This window comes from Geotrypetes seraphini, chromosome 7, assembly GCF_902459505.1.
Source record: "Geotrypetes seraphini chromosome 7, aGeoSer1.1, whole genome shotgun sequence".
In the NCBI taxonomy this organism is placed as follows: Eukaryota; Metazoa; Chordata; class Amphibia; order Gymnophiona; family Dermophiidae; genus Geotrypetes; species Geotrypetes seraphini.
In genome coordinates this window covers 108,096,804-108,121,015 of record NC_047090.1, presented here as the reverse complement: position 1 = coordinate 108,121,015, position 24,212 = coordinate 108,096,804, and the positions used below count along the sequence as shown (strand labels likewise).

Below are 24,212 nucleotides of genomic sequence, written 5' to 3'. Positions count from 1 at the left end.
GTCAGAGGCTGCATTAAAAACGGTCGCCAATCACACGGTGGTGCCGTTTATAGAATCGCAACTTCAGGAAAAATAGGCGCTGAAAATGTAGGCCAGGGATTTCAAGGCCTACATTTCCGGTGTCTACCTTTTATGTGAATCACGCCTATGGAAGTATTTTTGATGCCTAACCCCACGTCTGGCGTTAGCCATGCCTACAGTGGCATTAGGCATCATAAAGCGCCTCCGTAATCACGATCAGGTGCCGTTCTTTGAGGCACTTGTAGGCACTTACATCTTTCATTTTAAAATGCTTTTTTTTGTTGTTTTAAAATAGTGTTTTCATCTTACATTAGGTGTTGGTAGGATGCCTACCGGTGCCTAACATAAGGCGCCGTTTATAGAATATGGGCCTGGTGCCTAAATCCAAGGCTGGAATTAGATTGCTCCTGATCTGTACTAGCAATTGCACAGTTCTTGCAAATTTGAGGGCTCAAAATATGTGGTTCTTGGTATCATTTAAGCATGCTCCCCTTTACCTGGCCATTAAGGCTCCCCATCCCCCCCCTGCATGGTGACGAGTCAAAACCGCGCAAGACAATTGCGCACGGACAATGCCGGGCAGACAATCGTGCGCAGGACGTCAGCGCACTGGATTGAAACACTATTTTAAAGCGCTCTGAGGGGGAGTGTGGGGGGAACCCCTCACAGAACTGTTGGCACTCCCTTTGGGGAGGAAACCTCCCCCTCCCCCCATTACAGAGGAAACTATAATTTTTCCCTAAAAAAGAGGGATTTCATCTATAATGGGGTTCCCCCCAACACCCCCCAATGAGAACGCTAACAGTTGTAAGTAAAGTGGGGCGGTTCCCCCCCCCCCTCAAAGCACTTTAAAATAGTGTTTCAATCCAGTGCGGTGACATCCTGTGCCCAATTTTCTGCCCAGCAGTGTCCACGCGTGATTGTCTCATACGGTTTAGTCTATTTACCCCCCTGCCTAGGTGATGCAATTAATTCCCTTCTTCCTGCCATACATCATCAATAATAATAACAATAACTTTATTTTTATATATCGCAATACCACAAATAGTTCAGAGCAGTTTATAGAGGAAGAGACAGTATACAGACAGCGATAATACAAAAAACTTTAAAAATTACATTAGCATCAAGGATGGAAAGGAAGAAAGTATGTGCTCTGGACATATGAGGTGGGGGGGGGGGGGAGGCAGCAGAGACAGAATCGAAAAGGAGCAGAGATAAAACAGGGGTGAAAAAGAACTTAGGAGGAAAACATTTTCTAAGTCCAGTTTGAGAAGGAAGTCCAACCCTGAAAACAAGTATCAGATATGAATATTTGCCCTCATTCTGTGCTCTGCAGCTGCATCTCTGCTGAATTGCCTGCCAACATTTCTTCCGAGATGGCCTTTTTTGTGCTACTCAGACACAGATGGAAAAAGGGACTGCTCATTTCTAGACTTCAAAACTGCACTCCCACATTTAGCATCTTGAATTTATAACGAAGTTAGCTTTCAACCAAGCCTGTTTGTAACTCACATTCCCAAATGTGTGTGCTACTCGGGTGAACTTATACCATGGTAAGAACAAGAGAATGAGGGGGGCAGCCTGGGGAAATTTTTAATGGAGGCAAAATATTTTGGTAAAGGAAAGTTGGAAGACTAGTGGTGGGCAAGTCGATAAAGTAGTTTGCCACTGTCCTTTCCAGCAATACTACCTTGTATTGACTTCAGACAGGCAGAGTATTCCAGAAGCCTCATTACAGAAGCCATAGCAGCTTTTACTTGCAGAAAGAAATGTATATACAGAACTACCCAGAGCCTATTGTGATGGTTCTCTGGAATGCACTCTGGGCATAGCTCAGTTTACTTGGAATGCATATAGTTTGCCTGCTTACATTGGAGAAAGCAAAGGAAAAGGAAGTCATATCGACAATGGGGGGAGGGGACCAATTCAGCATTAGTACCTGCAAAATTTGGGGGGTGGGGTGGGATAGGGAGAAGAACATCCCCAAACTATACTAAAGCTGTAGGGCATTGAGACTAGATTGATGCAACTGACACAAAGCATTTCTTACCGCGTGGAGGTTCCAGGAAGAGGGCGGCCTGTGTCCACCAGGACACACCAGCAGTAGCCTGTGGACTGATGACATTGTACAGGTTTGTAAAGTCCCCCAGGGGCACACTCTGGGATAACAATGCCCTCTCGTGGATTCTGTCGTGCTTCTTCAAGTGCACTTTGCCTTTCCTGGTCACAGGAGTGGATTTTCTCTGGAAAAGATAGAAAATAGGGAGACAGAACAGCATGAATAAGTTTCTGTAACTCCAATAACAACCTTTCAAATACTAGTTCTAAGCTTCTCTGCACAGCAAGAATCACTTTTAAATGGGCATCCTTTAGCCAGGGAAAGAATATGATGAGAGCAACAGCGTTCTGATGTATATGCAAACTGTGGGGATAATAACATTAGAGAGCATCATGTAAAGAGAATACCGGTATCTCTACTTTGCTCCTGCTTTGTAAGGCAAAAGCCAAGAATCAAACTTAGTTTGAAAGAATGTTTGTTATAGAACTTAATGTTTTAAATAATGTGGTGCTGGAGTCAGCATATGAGAACGAATAGGAATCTTAAGAAATGTTTGCTGTTTGAGAGAGCTCACTACATCAGGTTTCTGCTGTATTTCTTCCAGTTGGGCCTGCAGCATAAGGATAGCGCAACGTTATAGGGTAATTCAGTCTTGGTTATCTCAAACTCCATGATATGTAATCCAAGAATTTTCCAAGACTTTACATTTCAGAATGCAGTGCAATTGGGGTGATTATCAAGGGTTACAAAACAAAAGCTGTATTAGAACATTACTTGCTTTTTTAGTTTATGAATGTTAAGGAGGGTTCGTCGTTTTTTTCATCAGTATCATTTTGCTGTATTGGTCCAGGCTATTGTATTAGCTTATCTGGACTATGCAAATTCTCTTTACATCAGTTTACGTAAGTGTAATTTAAAGCGATTACAGCTTATTCAGAACACAGCTGCCAAATTGATTTTTGGTAAGAATAGATACAATCATGTGATTCCATTACGGAGGGCACTGCATTGGCTCCCGGTATATTGGAGAGTTCAGTTCAAGTGTGCCAATGTTGTATTTAAGAGTTTACATGGGATTTTTCCCCCATTATTTACCCTTTCTTTCAACTCTCATTGACCTCTTTCTACTAGAAGCATACATAAATTTAAACTAGTATTCCCTTCTATTAGAGGGATTCAAACTTTAGGTAGACTTTCACACTCTATAGCATTTACCATGGTGAAAATCTGGAATGATCTCCCTTCAGATATCAGACTCCTTTCTTCTTTGACATGCTTTAGAAAACCCCCGAAGACGTATCTGTTTAATAAATTTTTAGATGATAAATAAGAGATGGCAATAGATGAATTTTCCTGTCCAACTATTGTTCTCTAATGTTACTTTGAGTAAACTTTTGTTAACCGGTTCAAGTCCCTCTGGGGAATGACCCGGTATATAAGATTAAGGATCGGATTGGATTGGATTTGAAAAGACTCCTTAATTCCCTTGCCCTAATTCCTAGAAACATGTCTAATTGCAATTTTAGGCCCACTGTATACCATTTTTGAAATTTTGATGTAAGTATCCTTGCAGGACCCCCATTAGCTCAGTATGGTTCTACATTCAGGACTGTACCAAGTCAGAGTAGAAAGGAGGTGTAGTAACTCCTTATGGGATGGCTGTAGTGATACTGCCTGCCCCTATTTAAGTTAGAGATCTGTAGAGAGGGTCTGGCATGTTGGTATGGTATACAAATAATGGAAGAGTGTGGAGCATTATTGGGTCCGACTGATTTAATTGCACTGAGTGGGTCAAGAGGGTTATTAAGTGGCACTTCACCAGGCAGTGCTGTGGAATATCTTAGCTGACTATCATGTTACTGTCCAGGACAAAAAAAATCTACCTCAGAACAGTTTTTCTCCAATTTTTAGCAAAGAGAACTCAAGCACCCCATGTGTGTCTCTTGTCATTGTATGGAGGCACCTCTAGCCAGGTCCTTGAAGGGAAATCCCTTTCCCTCCTGGAGAGAACCTGCTCTCTTGGATAAACCTGCTTGCTGAGAGTGTAGAGGAGAGGGGGGGGGCAGGAAAAAATAAGTGTTCTGTGGGGACCCGGGAGTATGAATCCATCAAAGAACGGGACCACTCCACCAAAGGGACACCCACCTTACATTAGAAATAAATAATCTCCTGATAGCCATCTGGTATGACTGCTGTATTTTACAGATGGGTAAACACTGTGATTTAATATTCTAACTTAAAATACAAGTATTATTGGATGGATTATATCAGAGAGGAGCACTCTGAAACTCTGTTCACAAGAATAATGTCACATGGTTATTAGTGACAGAAAAAGAACAAAGTTGGCTTATCCAGACTGCTTAGTTGAGATTCTTCCACAGCAGGTAGATGAGCTATAGATTTCCATACTCAACCCAAGATAAGATAAAGGTTTATAAAATACTGAGTGGAGTGGAATGGGTAGAAGTGAATTGCTTGTTTGTTGTTGTTGGGTGCCAATGACTAGTGTTTGAGTCTTAGCAACTTGATGAATTACAGATCTAAAAAGAATTGGTTTTGTACTAGTCTGGTAAGGTCCTCCAGTGTCATCCCCATTGTTGTTTTCAATGTGTCTAGCCATCTGATTGTAGGCCACCCTCTTTGCCCTTGTTCCTTTAATCTTCCCAAACATGATGTCCTTCTCCAATGATCATTCTCTTTTGTCAGTGTGGCTACAATAAGACAGTCATAACGTTGTCATTTGGTCATTGAGTGACATAGCCAGTTTAATCTCTTCCAGAATAGACTTGTTAGTTCTTCTGGAGTACACAACATGCATAAAATCCTTTTCTAGCACTAGACCTCAAATGAGTGAATCTTCTATCTGTCTTGTTTCTGTAGTGTCCAGCTTTCCCATCTGCTATTGACCACTGAGGAAATGAGTGCATGAAAAAGTCTGATCTCATTTGGAGTGTTATTCCCTTATCTCTGAATACTTTGTTGAGAGTCTTCATTGAAGACCGACCAAGTGCTATTCTGCAAATTATTTCTTCCCTGCTAGTTGCTTCTTTGTTTACAAAAGAGACCAGGATATTGAAATCCTTTACAACTTCTATTCTATTGCCTTCAAGCTCAAAATCTTCATCATTTTACATTTCATGATCCTCGTCTTGTTTAGGTTCAGATCCAATCCCATGTTATGACTTTTGGCTTTGACTTTTCTCAGTAGATACAGCATATCTTTTTTGCTTCTGGTGATGAGTGTGGTATCATCTGCATAATGCTGGTTGTTTATACGATGGCCACCAACTTTGAAACCAACACTCTCTTCTTCCAAATTTGCTTTTCTGAAGATGTCTTCACTGTAAAGGTTGAACAGATAAGGTGACATGATGCATCTGTACCTGATGCCATGTTTAATTGGAATCCAATCAGTGTTGCTACATTCAGTTCTAACTGCAGCTTCTTGATTTTCATAGAGGTTCTTTATCAACTGAATTATGTGTTTGGGTATTCCCATTTGTGTTAGAGTTCTCCATAGTTTATTGTGATCCACACAATCAAAAGCTTTGCTGTAGTCGATGAAGCAAAGATATAGGAGCTTTTGATATTCTTTGCTCTTCTCCAATATCCATCTAACATTGGAAATAATATCTCTTGTTCCTCAACCTTTTCTGAACCTGCCTGAACTTCGGATAGTTCTTTATCAATGTACGATTGTAGCCTTCATTGTATTATTTTCAGCAATATTTTGCTGATGTGTGGAATTAATGCAATCATTCTGTAATTGTTACTGTCCTTGGCATCTACTTTATTTGATATAGGTATGAACAGTGATCTTCTCCAATCAGTTGGCCATGTTTTTTCCTTCCAAATCTATTGATACAGTTGAGTGAGGGCCATGATAGCACCTTTGATTAATTCAATTGGAATACCATAGATAACAGGTGACTTGTTTTTCGTTAAAGATTGAATTGCTGCTATGACTTCTTTTGAAATATCTGGTTCTTCTTTGGTGTCAGTTTTCAGTTCCATTTCTCCAGTGTTATCCTCTGTCTTTTTTGTATAAATTTTGTGTATCTTCTTTCCATGCTTTCTGGATCATTCAATATCATACTATTGGCGTCTTTAAGCATCTCCAATCAAGGTTGGAATTTCTGCTGCAATCTCTTAATCTCCTGATACGCTGATCTGTTTTTTTCCATTTACATGTTCTGATTCAATTTTCTGACAAATATTCTTGAGATATTCTTTGTCTTGCTGAACTTGACATTGAAAAACACTCATCTCATTTGTGATACTTTTTCTCTATCACCGGAAAGTTTTGCTTGTCTTCTTTGTTCTATTTTTCTGGTTTCTTCTGGGACTCAAGGTGATTTCTTGGCTTTCCATCCAGTGATGTAGTAAGGGGGGGGGCATGGAAGGGTCCACCCTTGGCACCATCTTGGTGAGGGCGCAGACACCTGTCCTCCTCTCCACCCCATGCTCCTTCCCTGCCCCCTCCTGCCACGCATGTGCCACTTCCTTTCCCCTGTACCTCTGTAATGTTCCTGGTGCGAGCAGCAACCCCCAACCTGCTTTCACGCCAGCATCAGTTATTTCTGTGACGTCACTTCCTGGACATGCACCTAGGAGGTGTCGTCAGAGGAAGAGCCAATGCTGTCCTGACAGCAGTTTGGGGGTTGCTGCTCACACCTAGAATGCTACAGAAGTACTGGGGAAGGGAAGTGGCACGTGCGTGGCAGGAGGGGGCAGGGAAGGAGCATGTAGAGGTGGGAGGTGGAGAAGAGAGCAGGGGAGGGGCGCCACCACCCCGGGCACCTTTCACCTTCGCTATGCCACTGTTTCCTTCTCTTCTGGAGTGTTTTTTTTTTTCCGCGTCATCACAAATTATGGTTTTGACGTCATTCCATAAATCTTCGGGCTCTCTTTCTCCTGCATCAAGAAAGGCAAATCTGTTGTCTAAGTTTCATCCAATAGTCTGATGGAATATTTTCAATGTCATATTTTGGGAGGTCTCTAATGATCTTCTTGCAAAGTTTTACTTTGATCTTGCATGTCAAAAGCTTGTGGTCGTTTCCACAATCAGCTCCTGGTTTAGTCCTTGCAGTCAAAACTGTAGATTTCCATATCTGTCCTATTCTGATGTAGTCAATTTGATTTCAGTACATACCATTTGGAGAGGTCTTTTTAAAAAATACTAGGACAAGAGGCATACAATGAAGCTACTACAAGTAATTAGCAGTAATTTAAAACAAACCAGAGAAAACATTTATTTACTCAACATGTAATTAAATTCTGGAACTTGTTGCCAGAGAATGTGGTAAAAGCATTTAGTTTAGAATGGTTTAAAAAGGCTTTGGATAATTTCCTAAAAAAAGTCCATAAGCCATAATTAAGATGAACTTGGGGAAGTACACTGCTTATCCCTAGGATAAGCAGCATGAATTCGATTTTACTTCTTGGGATCTTGCCAAGTATGTTTAACCTGAGTTGGTCACTGTTGGAAACAGGATACTAGGTTTGATGAACTTTTGGTTTGTCTAAATATGGCAACTCTTATATTCTTATTACGAAATCAGGGTGCCCAGATGCCATTATAGAATAGGTGCACTCTGCACTGCATTGGCGTGCCTATATCAGGGGTGTTTAACCTCAGTCCTTGAGGACCACAATCTAGCTGGGTTTTCAGGATTTCCCTAGTGAATATGCATGAGATCTAATTGCATGCACTGCCTACATGGTGTGCAAATAGATCTCATGCATAGCCATTGGGAAAATCCTGAAAACCTAACCCAGCAAGGACCAAGGATGGACACCTCTGGCCTAAGTGGAATAGCCTTATTATAGAACTGCTTCCTGTTTATATACATTCAGTGATCTGTCGCAGAATATCACTAACATCTTAATTCATCTCACAGTGGCCAGCATTTGGAAAAGTTCTGACCGCTACCTGTTAAATATTGACTGGGCTGTCTTTAAGAAGTGATTAAAGCCAACAGCCAATTTTATTTTGCTTTGCTTAATTAGAAACAAAATTGCATAAGCACTACTGTGTGCTTGGCGGGCCTGAAGGTCTCTAGTTAAAAAGTCTCAAACTTGTCACCTATTATTATGCCGCTGAAAAATACAGACACCCTGCAAAATAATTCATATTTTAGCACATTGCTGGCCATAACCACTTCTGAGAAAACCATCTGTTTCTGTGCAATATGAGTTGCCTGGAAGCATGTTTCTCACTCTTTGTGGTCAGAAAAGCATGTGTTTTTGTACCGCCTACACTGTGGACAATGCAACATATTCCAAATCTACCACACAGAGGTGGTGAAAGCGTAGGTGATTAACCCTGTAATGACTTCCACAATAGCTTGCTGTTTGCTTGCAAGGAAATCCCTGACTCGAATGTACTGCAAAAACAATTCTGGAGTTTTAGCAGTGTGGAGATGTTAAAAACTATTAGAGTCAGTGATGCAGAAAGGGGAAGATGGGGGGCAAGCGGACCATCCAGGGCACCATCTTGGTGGGAGCGCCATCATTTCTCTGTCTCCCCATGCCATGCTTGCGCCCTCCCTTTTCCACCCCCCCTGTATTGCTTTAAATCTTTACCAGCATGAGCAATTACTCTGGCCTGCTTCTCACACCAGCCGGGCTCCCTCTGAAATCACTTCTGGGTTGCGGGTCCAGGAAGTGATGTCAGAGGGAAAGCCAATGCTGGTATGAGCAGCAGGCTGGAGAAGCTGCCCGCCCTGGTGAAGATTTAAAGAGGTACGGGATGGGAAGGGAGGGTGCGAGTGTGTCATAGGGGGTGCGAAAGGAGAGGAGAGGAGGTAACAGAAGGATTGGGAAGAAAGAGAGGAGGGAATGGGGGTGCCACAACCCCGGGCACCTCCTACCCTCACTATGCCACTAATTAGAGTCAATAAACAGCATGGTTGAAGCAGGTAGGAGAGGCCCCTGTCCATTTAAACCAAACTGCGCAGGTTGGCTAACGAATTTCAGCAGTACTTACCTTGGCCGTGCTACTGAACATTGGCTCTGACTACCATAGCGCTGTCTGGTTAGTGCTCTGGAGGACTTGTGCAGAGTTTGAGTGGAGACAGCACTTAGCTGGTTAGCAGCAATATTGAACCTGCTAACCAGTTAAAGTAAACACAAAGTTAGGACAGGAAAAAGACTGTCCTAACTTTGTCCACTGAGCTAACTGGTCTAAATGTCCAGTTAACTTCCAGGTGACCACATTGTCCCAGATATTCAATGCCAGTGCCTGGACATGGCTCATCATTGAATATCTGGATTTAGTTCAGCCCATGAATATCCATGTCTTAAAAACTGCTCCCTGCTGTGGGGTGGATTTCAGACCCACTGAAGCTGCTTTGATAATTAAGGCTGGGTTTCATCAAGCTGAGCTAGAGGTTTTTAGTGTGGTCTGGTGCGGCAAATGCTCTGATGCTCATAGAACTCCTATGAATGTCGGAGCACATACCTCACTAGCCTACGCTAAAAACCTGTAGCGCAGCTTGATAAAAGAGAGGGAAATCAATAAAGTCAAGGCTGCTGAATATATCGCATTTCATTCAGCATTGCATGTGAGCCATTGAGCCAAAAGGAACCTGAAGTGGGGTATGTGATTTATTTATATTACATGACTTAGGGACTTTACTTTTAGGAAATTTTCTAACCCTTTTTTTAAACCCTGCTAAGCTAACTGCTTTTACCACATTCTCTGGCAACATATTCCAGAGCTTAACTACACATTGAGGTCCAGAGATTCTATAAACGGCTCCTGAAGTTAGACATCTAGATCAGTATGCTTAATTGATCTAGGCTCTTAACTTATCCCCCTTTTATCAAGCAGTGACTATGAGCAGCACAAGCTATATGCCAAGCTGCACAGAAGCACAGAAACACAAAGTAGGAGATCCAGGAGACAAGAGGGATAACAGATGCACATCCAAGAATCTTTTAGAAGATCTAAGACAGCGGTTCCCAACCCTGTCCTGGAGGACCACCAGGCCAATCGGGTTTTCAGGATAGCCCTAATGAATATACATGGAGCAGATTTGAATGCCTGTCACTTCCATTATATGCAAATCTCTCTCTTGCATATTCATTAGGGCTAGCCTGAAAACCCGATTGGCCTGGTGGTCCTCCAGGACAGGGTTGGGAACCACTGATCTAAGAGCCTTGGAAAGTTATATGTTAGAAGCACCTATATATAGAAATAGTAGCATTTACGGGTCTGCCTCACATACATATCTACATTTACATGTGTAGATCCCACAGGACACAGAGATTTTGAGAATTTGCACAATTTTAGACGCACAATTGGATTTTTGAAAGTGTTTATTTTGGTCAGGGCTTTACAAGAAGGACTGAATAAGTCTCCTTAATCCCCCGCTTTTTTTTTTTTTTTTTTAAAGTCTACAACTTCATTAATAGTAGGACTTATGGGGCTCATAATCAAAAGATACAAACGTCCAAAAACCGTCCTAAGTTGGCACTTGGACGAACATTTCCCAAATACGTCCAAGTGCCGATAATAAAACCGGGTTTAGGACGTATTTCTAAACGACCTAGGCCTACATAGTGCCGTTGAACGACCAAAGCTAAACGGAGCGTTTCGGGAGGAATGTCGAGGGCAGGTGTTGGGCGGGACCTGGGCCGGCTTAGACCTAGTCGTACAGCATGTATAACCGAAAGTTATACAGCTCACGATCGACGTAACTTGGACGTTGTGACTTAGACCATGTAAAACAAGGTCTAAGTCACAAAAACCCACCTAACTCACGAGATAAGTACTGAAAACACATAACACAGACCCCCACACACTACCCCAGTGATCACCGACCCCCCCACCCCCATAAAAATATTAATCACACCTTTAAAATTCAGCCTCCAGACCATCATCACCTGACCGCCTGGCATAGGAAAGCCTAGTCGACAAGCACAGAAGCGGCTTAAGCCATCTTGATAGTGGGTTAGGGACTCATGCAGAGGAGGACCCATGCCCATAAGCCCCTGTAATCACTGCATTGATACTTAAACATGTGCAATCCCCTATATACCCCCAAAACCCTTTTTTACTGGCATATAGCATGCAGCCATGAGGGCTATTGGGGTGGTAGATAAGTGGGTCTAGGGGATTCTGGAGATGGTTTGGGGGGTTCACCATGACCTATAAGGGAGCTGTAGTGAGGAGAAGACATAGCACCCTTTTTGTGAAGTTCACAGCAGTGCCCTGTAAGGTGCCCCACTATTTAGGTGCCATGTATGGGTGTTCAGTCCATCACTTTGCAAACCCCTCCTACATCCAACAGGGTTTGTTCTAGGCATTTTTGACTTGGACAAAAAGTTGGACGGAAATGTGGTATACAGATGGATGATTTAGTGACTTGGATGATCAGATCGGCAAGACGTATAATTAGACGATTTTTGAAACAAAAATATTTTGGACGCATTTTTCGAAAATGTGTCCTAGGGTGTTTTTTACTTTGGACGACTTGCAACTTGGACGCAAACGGACTTAGATGTCCCTTTCGATTATGCCCCTCTAAGTATATAAGTTTGTATAATGGTGCAACTGCACAAAAAATTGTGAGAATTTATACACTGACTTTGCAATATTGCCATTTCTGCAAACAAATGCTGGCATTTCTACGTGGAAACTAAACTAAACTAAATCTTAAGCTTATATACTGCATCTTCCCTATAAAGACAGAGCTCGGCACGGTTTACAAGAAATTTAAAGAAGGAAAATATGAGAATTAGTGATTATATAGAGAGCAGCAAAATTTACATTTTTGAAAACAGCCAAGCTTTCAGATTTTTTGGAATAATTGGAAAGAGCCCAAGTTTTTCAGCTGGACAGGAAAATTATTCCAGAGCTCGGTAATTTTAAAGTAAAGAGATTTCCCTAATTTTCCAGTATAGATAATGCCTTTTAACGAGGGGAAAGATAATTTAAGCTTTTGGATAGATCTGGTAATATCAGGTCTCGCAGGATTCCAAGATAGAGGAATTAAAGGAGGAAGAGTGCCATGCAAGATCTTGACTGTTAGGCAGGCACATTTAAAGTAAACTCTAGAGAATACTGGGAGCCAGTGAAGTTTTAACAAAAGTGGGAAAACATGATCAAATTTGCTTTTTGCAAAAATCAACCTAGCCACAGTATTCTGGATCTGTTGAAGTCTTTGAAGACTTTTCTTGGCTACACTTAAGTAGACCAAATTACAATAATCCACCCTCGAACATAGTAAATGACAGCAGATAAAGACCTGAATGGTCCATCCAGTCTGCTGCTGTACATACCTGCACCTTGCATTTTCTGATACATATATTACTGGTCAACAAAAAAAAAGTTTTTCTTTGCTACTGAGAACTTAAGAAGTGTTCTTAATTAATTTAATGACGCTGATTTCAGATCTGTAATTGAAATTCAGCTAGCACATCAGGTTTCTAAGATACACGTTACTGATTTTTTTAGAGTTTGCCTTATCGGCACAATATTGCGAGTATGAACTGTGTCCCACCAAACTTGTGTTAAGGAGTTTACTCTGATACAAACACGAAGACAATAAGGAGACGTATTACAGCATATATTTACGCCTCTCTTTACTCAAAGAGAAGGGATGTCAGCATGTTCAGAAATGTTTGAGACACTTGCTTTTACGCTTGTACTGTGCATTTGTCTCTCTTTGCAAGAACCAGCAATAGTCTCCCATCATTCTGGGATTGAACTTTCCCTGATATCTGCTTTCCATCACCTTGATATCTTGATGAAATCTTTCCCCATGCTCATCACTGACATTACCATAATTGCAAAGGAAGAAGTCATGGATCAGTTCATGGATTTCGGGTCCAACAAAAACACCTTTGATTTTGGCTTCTCTTTTCTCTAAACCAAACATACGTATCACCATTTCTGTCTATCGCCTTGACAAACTTGTTCAGCAAACCCAGTTTTATGTGAAATGCTGGAAGATCGATTTCCTCATGATGCTTCACATTGCATCTGCCAGGTACGGATTCATCTCGGTTTGGCCATTGTTTCTGCCTGTAGTGGTTGGTATCATCACAATTGTTCCAAAAACACAAGAAGCACATGTATTTGGTGTACCCCAGTTGCAGACCCAGAAGGAGTGACACAACTTTGAGATCACCACAGAAGTTCCACTGGTGATCTGCATAGCATGTGAGTTTTAAAAGTGTCTCCATCGACTCGTACATTTCCTTCAACCCAACTGCATGAGCAACAGGAACAGATGGCTTCTGGTTTCTATTGTGTAAAAGTACCGCTTTAAGGCTTGCTTTGAATCAGTGAAGAGTCTCCATTCATCAGAAACATGTTCATATCCCAGTTCACGCATGAGACCATTAATATCGGTACAGAAACAAATGTTTCCTTCCATTTGGTAAAAGGAAGCCAGTATGGTGTGACGACCATAGAAAAAAAAAATATTTTGGTGTCCTGCCTTAAAAGATTCCATTGCTTTAGCCTTGACCCCAACAATTCTGCTTTCTCCTTTGACAGTGACAGTCTCTAACCAGATCATTAAGATCTTCTTGAGTTAGCAGGTGAGGTTGTTTTTCAGCCACTTCAGGTTCATACAACTCCTCCACAGCACAGAGGCACATTCTTCATCTGAACTTTCGGCACACTGTGCTGCAGATGTGGAAGGAGGATTTGGAACTGGATTCTCTGAGTCATGAGGAACGGGTTTAATTGCTGACGGGCAATCAGGATATTCAATTTTTTATTTATTCCTCTTTGTGAATCTAGCAATTTTTGTCATGCAAAATAACAGTCTGAGTGATGATTTGTTGGTTCACGCCACACCATGGGTGCATCAAAAGTTTATTATAGTTTCAAGTTTATTATAAATTTGATTAATTGTTTATTCAAAATTCTAAGCAATGTACAAAACAATAAAATTACAAATTTCTGGGGGAAACAAAACAAACGAATAGAACTAACCTGACAAACCATGTTAAACAAAAGGAAAAGATGAGGACAGAAATATAAGTTGTTGATAGTAAATAAGACACCTATGGGAAAAAAACAATAGGAGGGAAGAGAACAGTGTGCTTCATAAAAGTTGGAAAATAGGATTCAAATTAAGGCTCCTAATCAAGCTTTCTAGCTATCAAATGCATCTTTAAAAAGAAAGCTTTTTAACTTGCTCTTGCTAAGTCAGCTGCTAGGCGTCGGCCAAGGCGGGACGCCGCCCCCTCCCTGCCGCCCCCACACGCCCTGCTCCCATTCAGTCACTGTGTTAATCCGGAATAGCAGACAGTGTAGCACACATGAGGTGCCCACACTTTATCTTGGTCACCGACTTTACAGCCAAAATAATGCTTGTACGCACTTTGAAGTCTGCTGGAAAGATTCTTTCACTGATCTTGTACAGTAAATTGTCCGCAGACATAACAAAAATTATCAGGATGGTTAATAGAACCTCGTCTGTTCATAATAATTATGATATCTTAGACAAAACCAAACAAAATGTAAAAATTTACAGGTAGAAAAAACAGCACAATCACCTCTTAGTATAAAATTTCAAATTATTGGTATATGTGATCGATGAGCTGTCCTAAAATGCAATATTGTGTTACAGAAACAGTATAATACCGACGCTCCACGCGTTATTGACGAAAATGATATAAACACAAATTGACGCATACCTTAAAAACAGGATGTGAAAGACGAAAATTGTTTTCAGATTTAGAGTCGGCACGTGGCCCTTATTAAGGTACAGGTGACAGAACTCCAGTAGCAAAATGCTTGTTGACCAGTGTTTACGAAAGACTTTGGATTCAGTATGCCTTTACTAAAACACAGGGGGAACTGAACACTTCCTGACCTGGATGTCACCATTCTAAAATCAGATTAAAAAAAAGATAGCAGTAGTGTAGCCAGTTGGCTCAGTTTTATTGAAATAAATATATAAAAAAGGTGGTTTTATATATTTCAACTGAACCAACTCACTGCTGAAAATCTATTATCCTAAAGATATTTCCTCATATCAGCATTTCTGAGAGTTGAACAGTATAGCTTAAGGAATTTCATGACTTTGCCAAAATGGAGGAGTGCAATCTATTGCACCATGTTGTGACCAGATGGTTTTCTTTACTTCCCTCAATTGACCAGTTGGTGAAATGTTTCTTTGATGAGGGAAATTCCAGTGAATTGCCTGTTTCCTCCCTTTATGCCATGCTCTACGTTATTCATAGAACACTTGGAACCTTTAGAGGCCAAGTAATGTAGCGACATATCAATCTGTGAGCAAATGACTGAAATCTGTGTAAAGAAATCAAAAGAAGTTTGGAGGGGGGTTGTTATAAATACAAGACTGAAGCAATTGACACAAGCTACTGCAAAGAAATATCAGAGATAACTTTCAAAATGTTTATATGAGAGACAAAAATTACTTACTCTGAAACGGGTTTTCAAAGCACAGTGTCCAAATTACCCCTTGTAAGTTTGAAAAACTTTGGGGCAGCGTCCAAGCTTCCAGTCTTAATGAGAATTTGGCCTAAATTATATGGTTAACCTCTGGCATGTTCACTGTTTTAAATGAACATTTAGCAGCACAGCTCAGTGGCGTAGTAAGGGGGGAGCGAGGGTGGCAGTTCACCCTGGGCGCCATGTTGCAGGGGCCCCAGCTCCCCTCCTCCTCTCTGCACCTTCCCCCTATTCCCATTCTTCCCCTCCACACACGCGCCCCCCTTCCCTTCCCCATACCTCCAGTTGAAGTTGTTGTTCATGGCGGTCAACAATATGCTCTTCACGACCCCATCAGCTCTCCCGCTGACGTCTCTCCTGGGTGCTGCGCATAGGAAGTGACGTCAGAGGGAGAGCTGATGGGGTTGCGAGGACCACGTTGTTGACTGCTGCGAGCAACAACGTCAACTAGAGGTTCAAGGGAAGGGGGAGTGCGCACGGCAGGCGGGATAGGTGAAGAAGCAGGGGATGGAAACGAGGGTAGTGGAGAGGTGCCACTGCCCTGGATGCCTCTCACCCTTGCTAAGCCACTGGCACTACTTAAACCAGGAGTTCTCAACCCAGTCTTTGGAACACACCCAGCGAATCAGGGCCTTAGCCACCTCCCACTGCATCCCAAGATGCAATGGGAATGGTGAGGCCCATCATTCACAGCACACGGCCCTGTAGACAGGAGAGAGTGGGCTTCCCTCCTGATGATCATGCAGCGGAAGATACAGGGTGTCGGGTGATGCATATGTATGTGTGTGTGGGGGGATGTTGCCTCATGTCTGGTGGTGTTGGGTAATTTTGGATGATGTGTGTGGGGGGGTGTTGCCTCATGTCAGGAGGTGTCGGGTGATGTGGAGGGATGTTGCCTGATATCAGGGGTGTAAGGTGATGTAGGGGGGGATGTGGGGCGAATTTTGGAGGGGTTCTGGGGACATCAGGAGGGACCAGGGATGTTGGGGGGGGGGGGATGTCGGGAGGAGGGGTGTAGGGCTCTGCAGCTAAGCTGATCCTGGCAGGGGGAATCCCCATCAGCTGAGCCAGCAGGAATCTCTGAATCCAGCTCAGTTGATGGCGATTCCTCTGCCACAATCAGCTGATGGCAAGCCCTCAATGTGCTGTTTTTCCCCCCATCTCTGGGTGGTGGGAGAAGGTTGGTGACCACTGGAGGAGTAAGGGGGGGGATCATGCCTTAATCCCTCCAGTGGTCATCTGGCCAGTGTGGGCACCTTTGGGGCACTTAGACGCAACTCAAACAGGTCTAACTGCCAGCGTCTAAGTTCCCTCTAGGAAAGCTTTGATTATTGCTGCATACATTCAGCTTTAAGCCTGCCTGATTCCCACCCATAACACACCTCCCAACACACCCCTTTGAGCTCTGGATGGAGAGCAGCTTAGAAGTGAAGTTGGTTATGATTATCGGCACTTGGACGTCCCTGCTATTAGAATGTCCAAGTGCCGACTTAGGCAGGTTTTTGGACGTTTTAGAAGTTTTGATTATGACCCCTTATGTATGTAAATTTAGGCACAGGATCCTCGCACACATTTTCCACATGAGCCATAAAAGGGGGCACGGAAATGATCGGGGGTGTTCCATTAAGTTACATGTGTACTTATAGAATAAGGATATTTACGCTTAACTTTAAATGCAGGTATTTGCATTATGTGTTCATCGGTGGAAATGGCCACGCCTAAAGTTAGGTGCAGTTCCTGAGCATAAGCGCAGCTTATAGAATAGCACTTTTTTTTCCAACACTAATTTTTTTTTAGGCGTCATATACAGATTTCACCCCTTAAAGGGTTTGTGTTCACCTCTATGTTTTTTATTATTATTCTAAGGGCTCCTTTTACTAAGCCGCATTAGGGCTTTAACGCACGGAATAGCACACGCTAAATTGCCGTGCGCACTAGACGCTAATGCCAGTATTGAGCTGGCGTTAGTTCTAGCCATGTAGCGCGGGTTTAGCATGCGCTAAAATGCTGCGTGCGCTAAAAACACTAACGCAGCTTAGTAAAAGGAGCCCTAAGTCGCAATAAGTCATGAGCAGTTTTCCATTTCATTACTGCAATAGATTTTCATGCTAAAAGTACTGAGGCAATTTACATGTTAATTAAACTAGATTTTGCATATTAATGGCACTTTTAATATAAAGTAATAGAAGGGGGTGCTTGCCTTCTTTTAATCTTTTAGTATTTATTTATTTTAAAAATGTATGGCCTACAAATAACCATACGCACCATAGGCCACTGCTGATTCTCATGGCAAGGAAGCACTTCATTTGAAAAACAAACTTAGCGCCATCAGTGGGTGGGTGAGTACTGCCATTCTTGTGGCAATGTTTTCCTGCCTCCTTGGATCTGTGCATGCACCTCTGCAGCACACCTGGGCCTAAGTGATCCTGTCAAAGAGGGGTCCTGAGCCCAGACCCCCCTGAGCTGTAGCATAAAGTAGGACCCGAGCAATAGGGTCAGTCCCAGATCATGCTTTTACACTTAACTCAATGCCTCAACTGAGCCAAGCTAAATATAGGGTTAGTTGAAATACTCCCCCCTCCATGGGTTTAGAGCTGTAAAAGAGACCACTGTTTACCTCAACCAAAGAAAATATATTCTTAGGCTTTCTTCCAGGTAAGGGTGAATGGCATCTGACTGGACTCTAATCTCGTGTGAAGTCTATCGGATAATACTACACTGGAAAAAGAGTTGGAGTGACAATAGGAGCAATTGGATTCTGCTGGGATTTTGTCAGGCCCCAAATGATGACAGCAATGACTTTTATAGAAAAGTTACTTTCTTCTTGCTTGGATATTGCAGTGCATTTTATGTGGTTAGTAGGAATATTTTCTTGTAACCCAATTTACTGACCAAGTTGAAATGTTTCTTGCTACACTGACTTTTGTCATTGCTAGATTTAAAGCAGCAGCCTAAATATACAGTTTATAAAACAAACTGCAAAAGTAATAATAATAGAGGTTTTGTTGCTTACCGCATACATATGTATATGAAAAAGGCAATGAAACTAGAAAACAATGCAAAATCTTTTGCACATCAGGTGGGCTTACCCTGATTAACACACAAGTTCTATATGTCCTCATTCCTTTTTCATGTTTGTTAGATCATTTTAAATTAAAACTGAATTAGTGCATGTAGTTGTTAGAAAATTGGATGTTGAATTATCAACTTAAATAAAGATAAAAAAAATTATGTTTGTTAAACCATCCTAACATGAATTGCGATACGAAAGTTTTAACCGTAAATAAGATTGATTTTCCACTGGCTAATGTAATAAGAATATTAGGAGTTCCTTTTGATCAGTCTTTCACTATTACCTCAGGTCAACCTGTTAATAAAAAAAAGTTTTTGGGTCTTTTCTGGAAACTCAGAAAGATTAGAAAGTATTTAGATAATTATCAATTCTGCCTATTAGTACAATTTTTATTTTTGTCTCAATGGGACTATTGCAATGTCACTTTCATAGATTATCCAAAATTTATAAAAAAAAAAAAAGCCCTCCAACCTCTACAGAATACAGTCCTTAGATAATTTATACACCTTACCTACACTGGCTACCTATAGAAGGGTGATTACTTTATAAATTCTATTGTTTATTATTTAAAATATGTTTTAGAAAAACTCCAGATTATATGCCTCAAATATTTAATTTTTCCAATAAGCCATCTTTGAATCTGAGAAATAATGACACTTTTCGGAATCCAGCCATTAAGAATATAAGATACAATAGATCTTGTAACTCCACATGGGCTTATCAAGCAACAAAACTTTGGAAAACTTTACCGACTAATATTAACCAGCAATCTAATTTTAAAATTTTCACAAAAGCCCTAAATAATAATAGCTTTATTTATATTCTGTCATATCTTTTCAGTTCAAGATGGTATACAACAAGTGGAGCTGTAAGACCTATTTCAAGAATTTGTTATTAATAATTCCTAAATATTGTAATACTATTTAATAATTTGTATCTTCATAATTATTTATGTAAACTGCTGTGAACTTCATGGGTTATTGGCAGTATATAAATAAAAACTGTATATGCTTTAAATTTCCATTTGATTAGCTTTGACAGGCAAAGCTTTCTTGTTATGTTTACACTGAAAGCCGTGTGCTCAGCCATCGGCACATGGTTGTGATCTGCAGCTTTCTCCATTGACCCCTGGGTACAGCTACAAGAAGTCAAGTTTCTGCCTTTTTACAACATGATACCCAACACCTGTATGTTGCATCAGTAATTAGTGTGGTAGAGTCATTGTAAACACAGCCTCTCCAATAGCCTCACATATGTAAAATGTTCTGCAGCTGTTGGCCTTCATGAGAATTATTTTATAAATGGACCTCTGTGCCAAAGTTACATAAAGCTGTCTCTTTAATGAAGGCAAAATAGGCAGCCATAAGCCTTCATACAACAGGCTCCCAAAACTAGCATGGAACATATTTGCATACCTGTCACTCCATTGCATGCAAATCTCTCTCATGCATATTCATTAAGGTTATCCTGAAAACCTGACTGGCTGGTGGTCCTCCAGGACAGGGTTGGGAACTGGGAGGTACCCAGGGCAGTGATGTCCCACCCTCTTCTCCACCCCGCTCTTTTTCCGCCCCCCACCATCACTCGCCCACCCCTTCCTTTCTCCTGTACCTCTTTAACTTCTCTGGTGCGAGCAGCATCTTCAACCTGCTATTCACGCTGGCCTCGGCTCTCTCTCCAATGTCTCTTCCTAGTCCCGTGACCAGGAAGTAACATCAGAGGGAGAGCCAAGGCCAGCGTGAGCATCAGGTTGGCGCAGGCGCACGTGCTGGCGAAGAGCTAGAGGTATAGGGTGAAGAAGTGAAGGCATGGATGTGGCGGAGGAGGGGTGGGAAGGAGTGGGGGACAGAAAGGAGGAGAGGTGCCGGCGCTTGGGGCGATCTGCCCCTCCCCCCTCTTACTATGCCACTGGCCTCATAACTCATGACTTTCTCATTTTCTCAGGAGTCATTCATGAGGTGCCTTCTGAAAATCTCCTTTTTGGCAATATAAAATTTATCCCCTCTTCTATGAAACCGAGCTAGCATTTTTTGGTTTTTTTTAGCGCAGAGAGGCACGCTGAATGGCCCGCGCTGCTCCCAACGCTCATAGGAACTCAATGAGCATTGGGAGCCGTGCGGGCCAGTCAGCACGGCTCTCTGCGCTAAAAACCGCTAGCGCAGCTTCATAGAAGAGGGGGTTGAGGGAAATGACTCAGTTTACCCCACTACAGTCTGATTATTTTTCAAAAGCATTAATCATGTCAATGTTTCACTATCTTGCGCGTTAAGTTTCAAGTTCAAGTTTATTAAAATTTTTGATATATCGCAATATCGTTAATTCAAAGCGATTTACAATTTAAAACAGTGTCTTAATTATTAACTAAAACCAACACAAACGGATCTGACGTATCAATATATAAGGGAAGTAGGAAGAACTACAATAAGTATAGTAAAGGATACATACAAGGAAAATATAAACGGAGGGCAAGAAACTTTAAAAGTATTGATAAAAGTATAATAGAAAGTTAAGAACTCTTTTTTTTTTAAATTCAATTTCTCAGAGCCTAAGACAGAGGACTAATGAATTTAAGCAACAAATGGGATCAATGGAGACTCCAGTAATTAGGTCTCAAAGCATCCTTGTACAACCAGCATTTTAGCAGTCCTTTAAATTTGCTTAGTGATTTTTCTTCCTTAATAAATGATAGTAAGGAATTCCATATTCTGGGCGCTGTACCTGCAAAAATCGTATCTTGTCTTGTATTTATTATACTAAGTGATGGAATTACTAGAAGGTTTTTGTCCTCTGATCTCAAACTTCTAGTAGGAATATATGGAATAATGTACCTTTCTAAAAATGATGGAGCTTTGGTTGTTAATCTTTTCACCCGATTCATACTCTAAGACCCTATGCTCACCCTGGCCCCTTCTATCTCTCTTTGTCCTTTACGCAGATTGTCTTGACCTTCTTCCCTGTACCATTTCATTCCCATAATTGTACCCATCTTTCTTTCTGTTTGTACCATTTTTTTCTCTCTGTTGTACCATTTTTTCTCTGCCACCTAATTTTCTCTGATTGTAACATTGTACCATTTTCACTGATTGTCCAGCCCTTCTTCGTTGTAAACCGCCTAGAACTACTATGGCTTTGGCGGTATATAAGAAATAAAATTATTATTATTATTAATATATTGAATGTTAATATTGCTATTTTGTAGGAGATTCTGTGAACAACTGGAAGCCAAATGAGCTTCTTTAAGAAGAAATGTCACATGATCAAATTTTTTCCTATACGTTATAACTGACCCACTATATTACAAAAAAAAACCCCTGATATAACTGAAATATGAATCTACTCTGTTGAATGAAAACACACAGGTCAGTAGCGCAAAGAAACCTCAAAACACTGGAGAAATCACAATATCCCATGGGCCAGTAAAGCTTCAAACTAGAACCTTTCACCCATAACTCAACACTTCTGACAGCATTAAATCACTGCAGGGAAAATAGAAGGGGAGCCAGTACTAAAGTGGGTCTTTGTGGGCCAAAACCCATGTTGGATTGAGAGAGCCACTATCTCACATGGTCAGGGTGGCTGACAGCCTTGGTAAGCAGTGTTAAGCTTATAGTACTTGTCTTATTGGAAAAAAGAGAATTCAATTTTAGCAAAAAGAAAAACAAATACATAATGCTTTAGGTTATGTGACTTCATCTCATGAATGTAAAGAAACCAAAACAAAACCCTTTATTCAAGCAGGTCTGGGGCTAGTATTGTGAATAAGGAGTGTTTTTAGCAGATGGGTAAATGTTATAGACTTATAGAGAACCATATTATTCCTCTTTTGTCCAAAAGATCAGATTTCCTCTCCTACATCAATTTAGCCATTTTAAGGGCTTCTTTTACTGAACCACGGAAGCGCTTCTTACCGCAAGTGAGGTAAATGCTCCGATGTGCATTCTATTCCTATGAGCATCAGAGCATTTACCTCGCCGGCCTGCGGTAAAAAGCTCTTTCACGATTTAGTAAAACCCAGTGTAAATTAGCTTTAAACCTCATTGCCTAATGAAACCCAGCTTCGCACATCTACTTTAGGATGAAAGTTTTGGAGACCTAGATTTGCTAAAGGGCAGTGCCATGTTTGTGTGGAGGGGAGGCGTGGCCTAGTGGTTAGAGCAGCTGCAACTGGTTTGATTCCCACTGCAGCTCCTTGTGACTCTGGGCAAGTCACTTAACACTAAAATATGTAAACTGCTTTGGTTGTAAACACACACACAAAATGTTATATCAAGTCCCATCCCATCTACCCTTTGTGTGTGCTACTATGCTAGTATGTATTAAAATGTGTTATTTGCAATGGAATCCATTCAGTACAGTATAATCTCGTTATAACGGACTCACTTATAATGGAATATCGTTTATAGTGGATGAGATCCGCTGGTCCCGGCCATGCGCCTTTATGAACATGCAGAAAATCACCGCATATAGCGAACTCGCATATAATGGACAAACAATTTGGCCCCCAGAGCCGCTTTTAGCTGTAGTTTTGTTCGGCTATAATGGACATGCAGGCTCCATCTACAAAGCACGTGGTGTACCAGTGATATAGTATCAAAATGCAGCCCAGAAGAAAATGACAGATTATTTTTCTTTCAATTACAGTATGACACTGCTTTATAATATCTTTTAGTGTTCGGGTTTGCAATTACTTCATGCCATACCGATGTTTTGCTGAGTTTTGTTATTGATGTTGCTGATATACTAGTGCAGTGACTGTTCATTGATTGCACATTGTTTCAAGTTGACCTAAATAAAGTTTTTAAAAATGCAACTCTGGATATAACGGACTGTTTTTCCAGGTCCCTTGAAGTCCGTTATAACGAGGGGAGAGTGTGGCACAGTGGTTAAAAGCTACAGCCTCAACACCCTGGGGTTGTGGGTTCAAACCCACGCTGTACCTTGTGACCCTGGGCAAGTCACTTAATCCCCCCATTGTCCAAGGTACACTAGATAGATTGTAAGCCCGCTGGACAGACAGGGAAAAATGCTTGAGTCCTGAATAAACTCATGTAAACCGTTCTGAGCTCTCCTGAGAGAAAAGTATAAAAAAATTGAATAAATAAATAAATTATACTGTAATAATATGCATTAGTGGTGTTAATACAGTAAGACACTATAGTAAATAAAATCTATAAATTAATATTTTCATTCCACATTAAGGAAGGTGGCGCAGTGGCTTAATTTACAGCCTCAGTAGGTTGTGGGTACAAACCCACACTGCTCCATGTGACCCTGGGCAAGTCACCTAATCCCCCCATTGCCCTAGGTACATTGGTGACGAGTCAAAACCATGCGAGAGAATCGTGTGCAGACAATTGAGGGCAGACAATCGCACACAGGACGTCAGTGTGCTGGATTCAAAACACTATTTTACAGCGGTCCGAGGGGGTGTGTCGGGGGAACCCCCCCACACTTTATTTAGAACTGTTGGCGCTCCCGTTGGGGGGGAACCCCCCATTACAGAGGAAGCTGTAATTTTTCCCTAAAAAAGAAGGAAAAATGCTGTTTTCACTATAATGGAGGTTCCCCCTCCCCCAACACCCCCCCCCAAAGGGAGCACCAACAGTTCTAAGTAAAGT

General features: G+C 41.5%; 1 protein-coding gene across 3 annotated transcripts in view; it reads right to left on the bottom strand.

The window, feature by feature from the left end:
- Positions 1-24,212, bottom strand: part of SMOC1 (SPARC related modular calcium binding 1) — a 447,006-nt gene that overhangs the window by 43,843 nt on the left and 378,951 nt on the right. For all 3 annotated transcript variants that reach the window (XM_033950924.1, XM_033950922.1, XM_033950923.1), the window contains exon 8: positions 2,072-2,264. In XM_033950924.1, the coding sequence (XP_033806815.1) occupies positions 2,072-2,264 (193 nt within the window). The remainder of the gene's footprint in view (positions 1-2,071; positions 2,265-24,212) is intronic.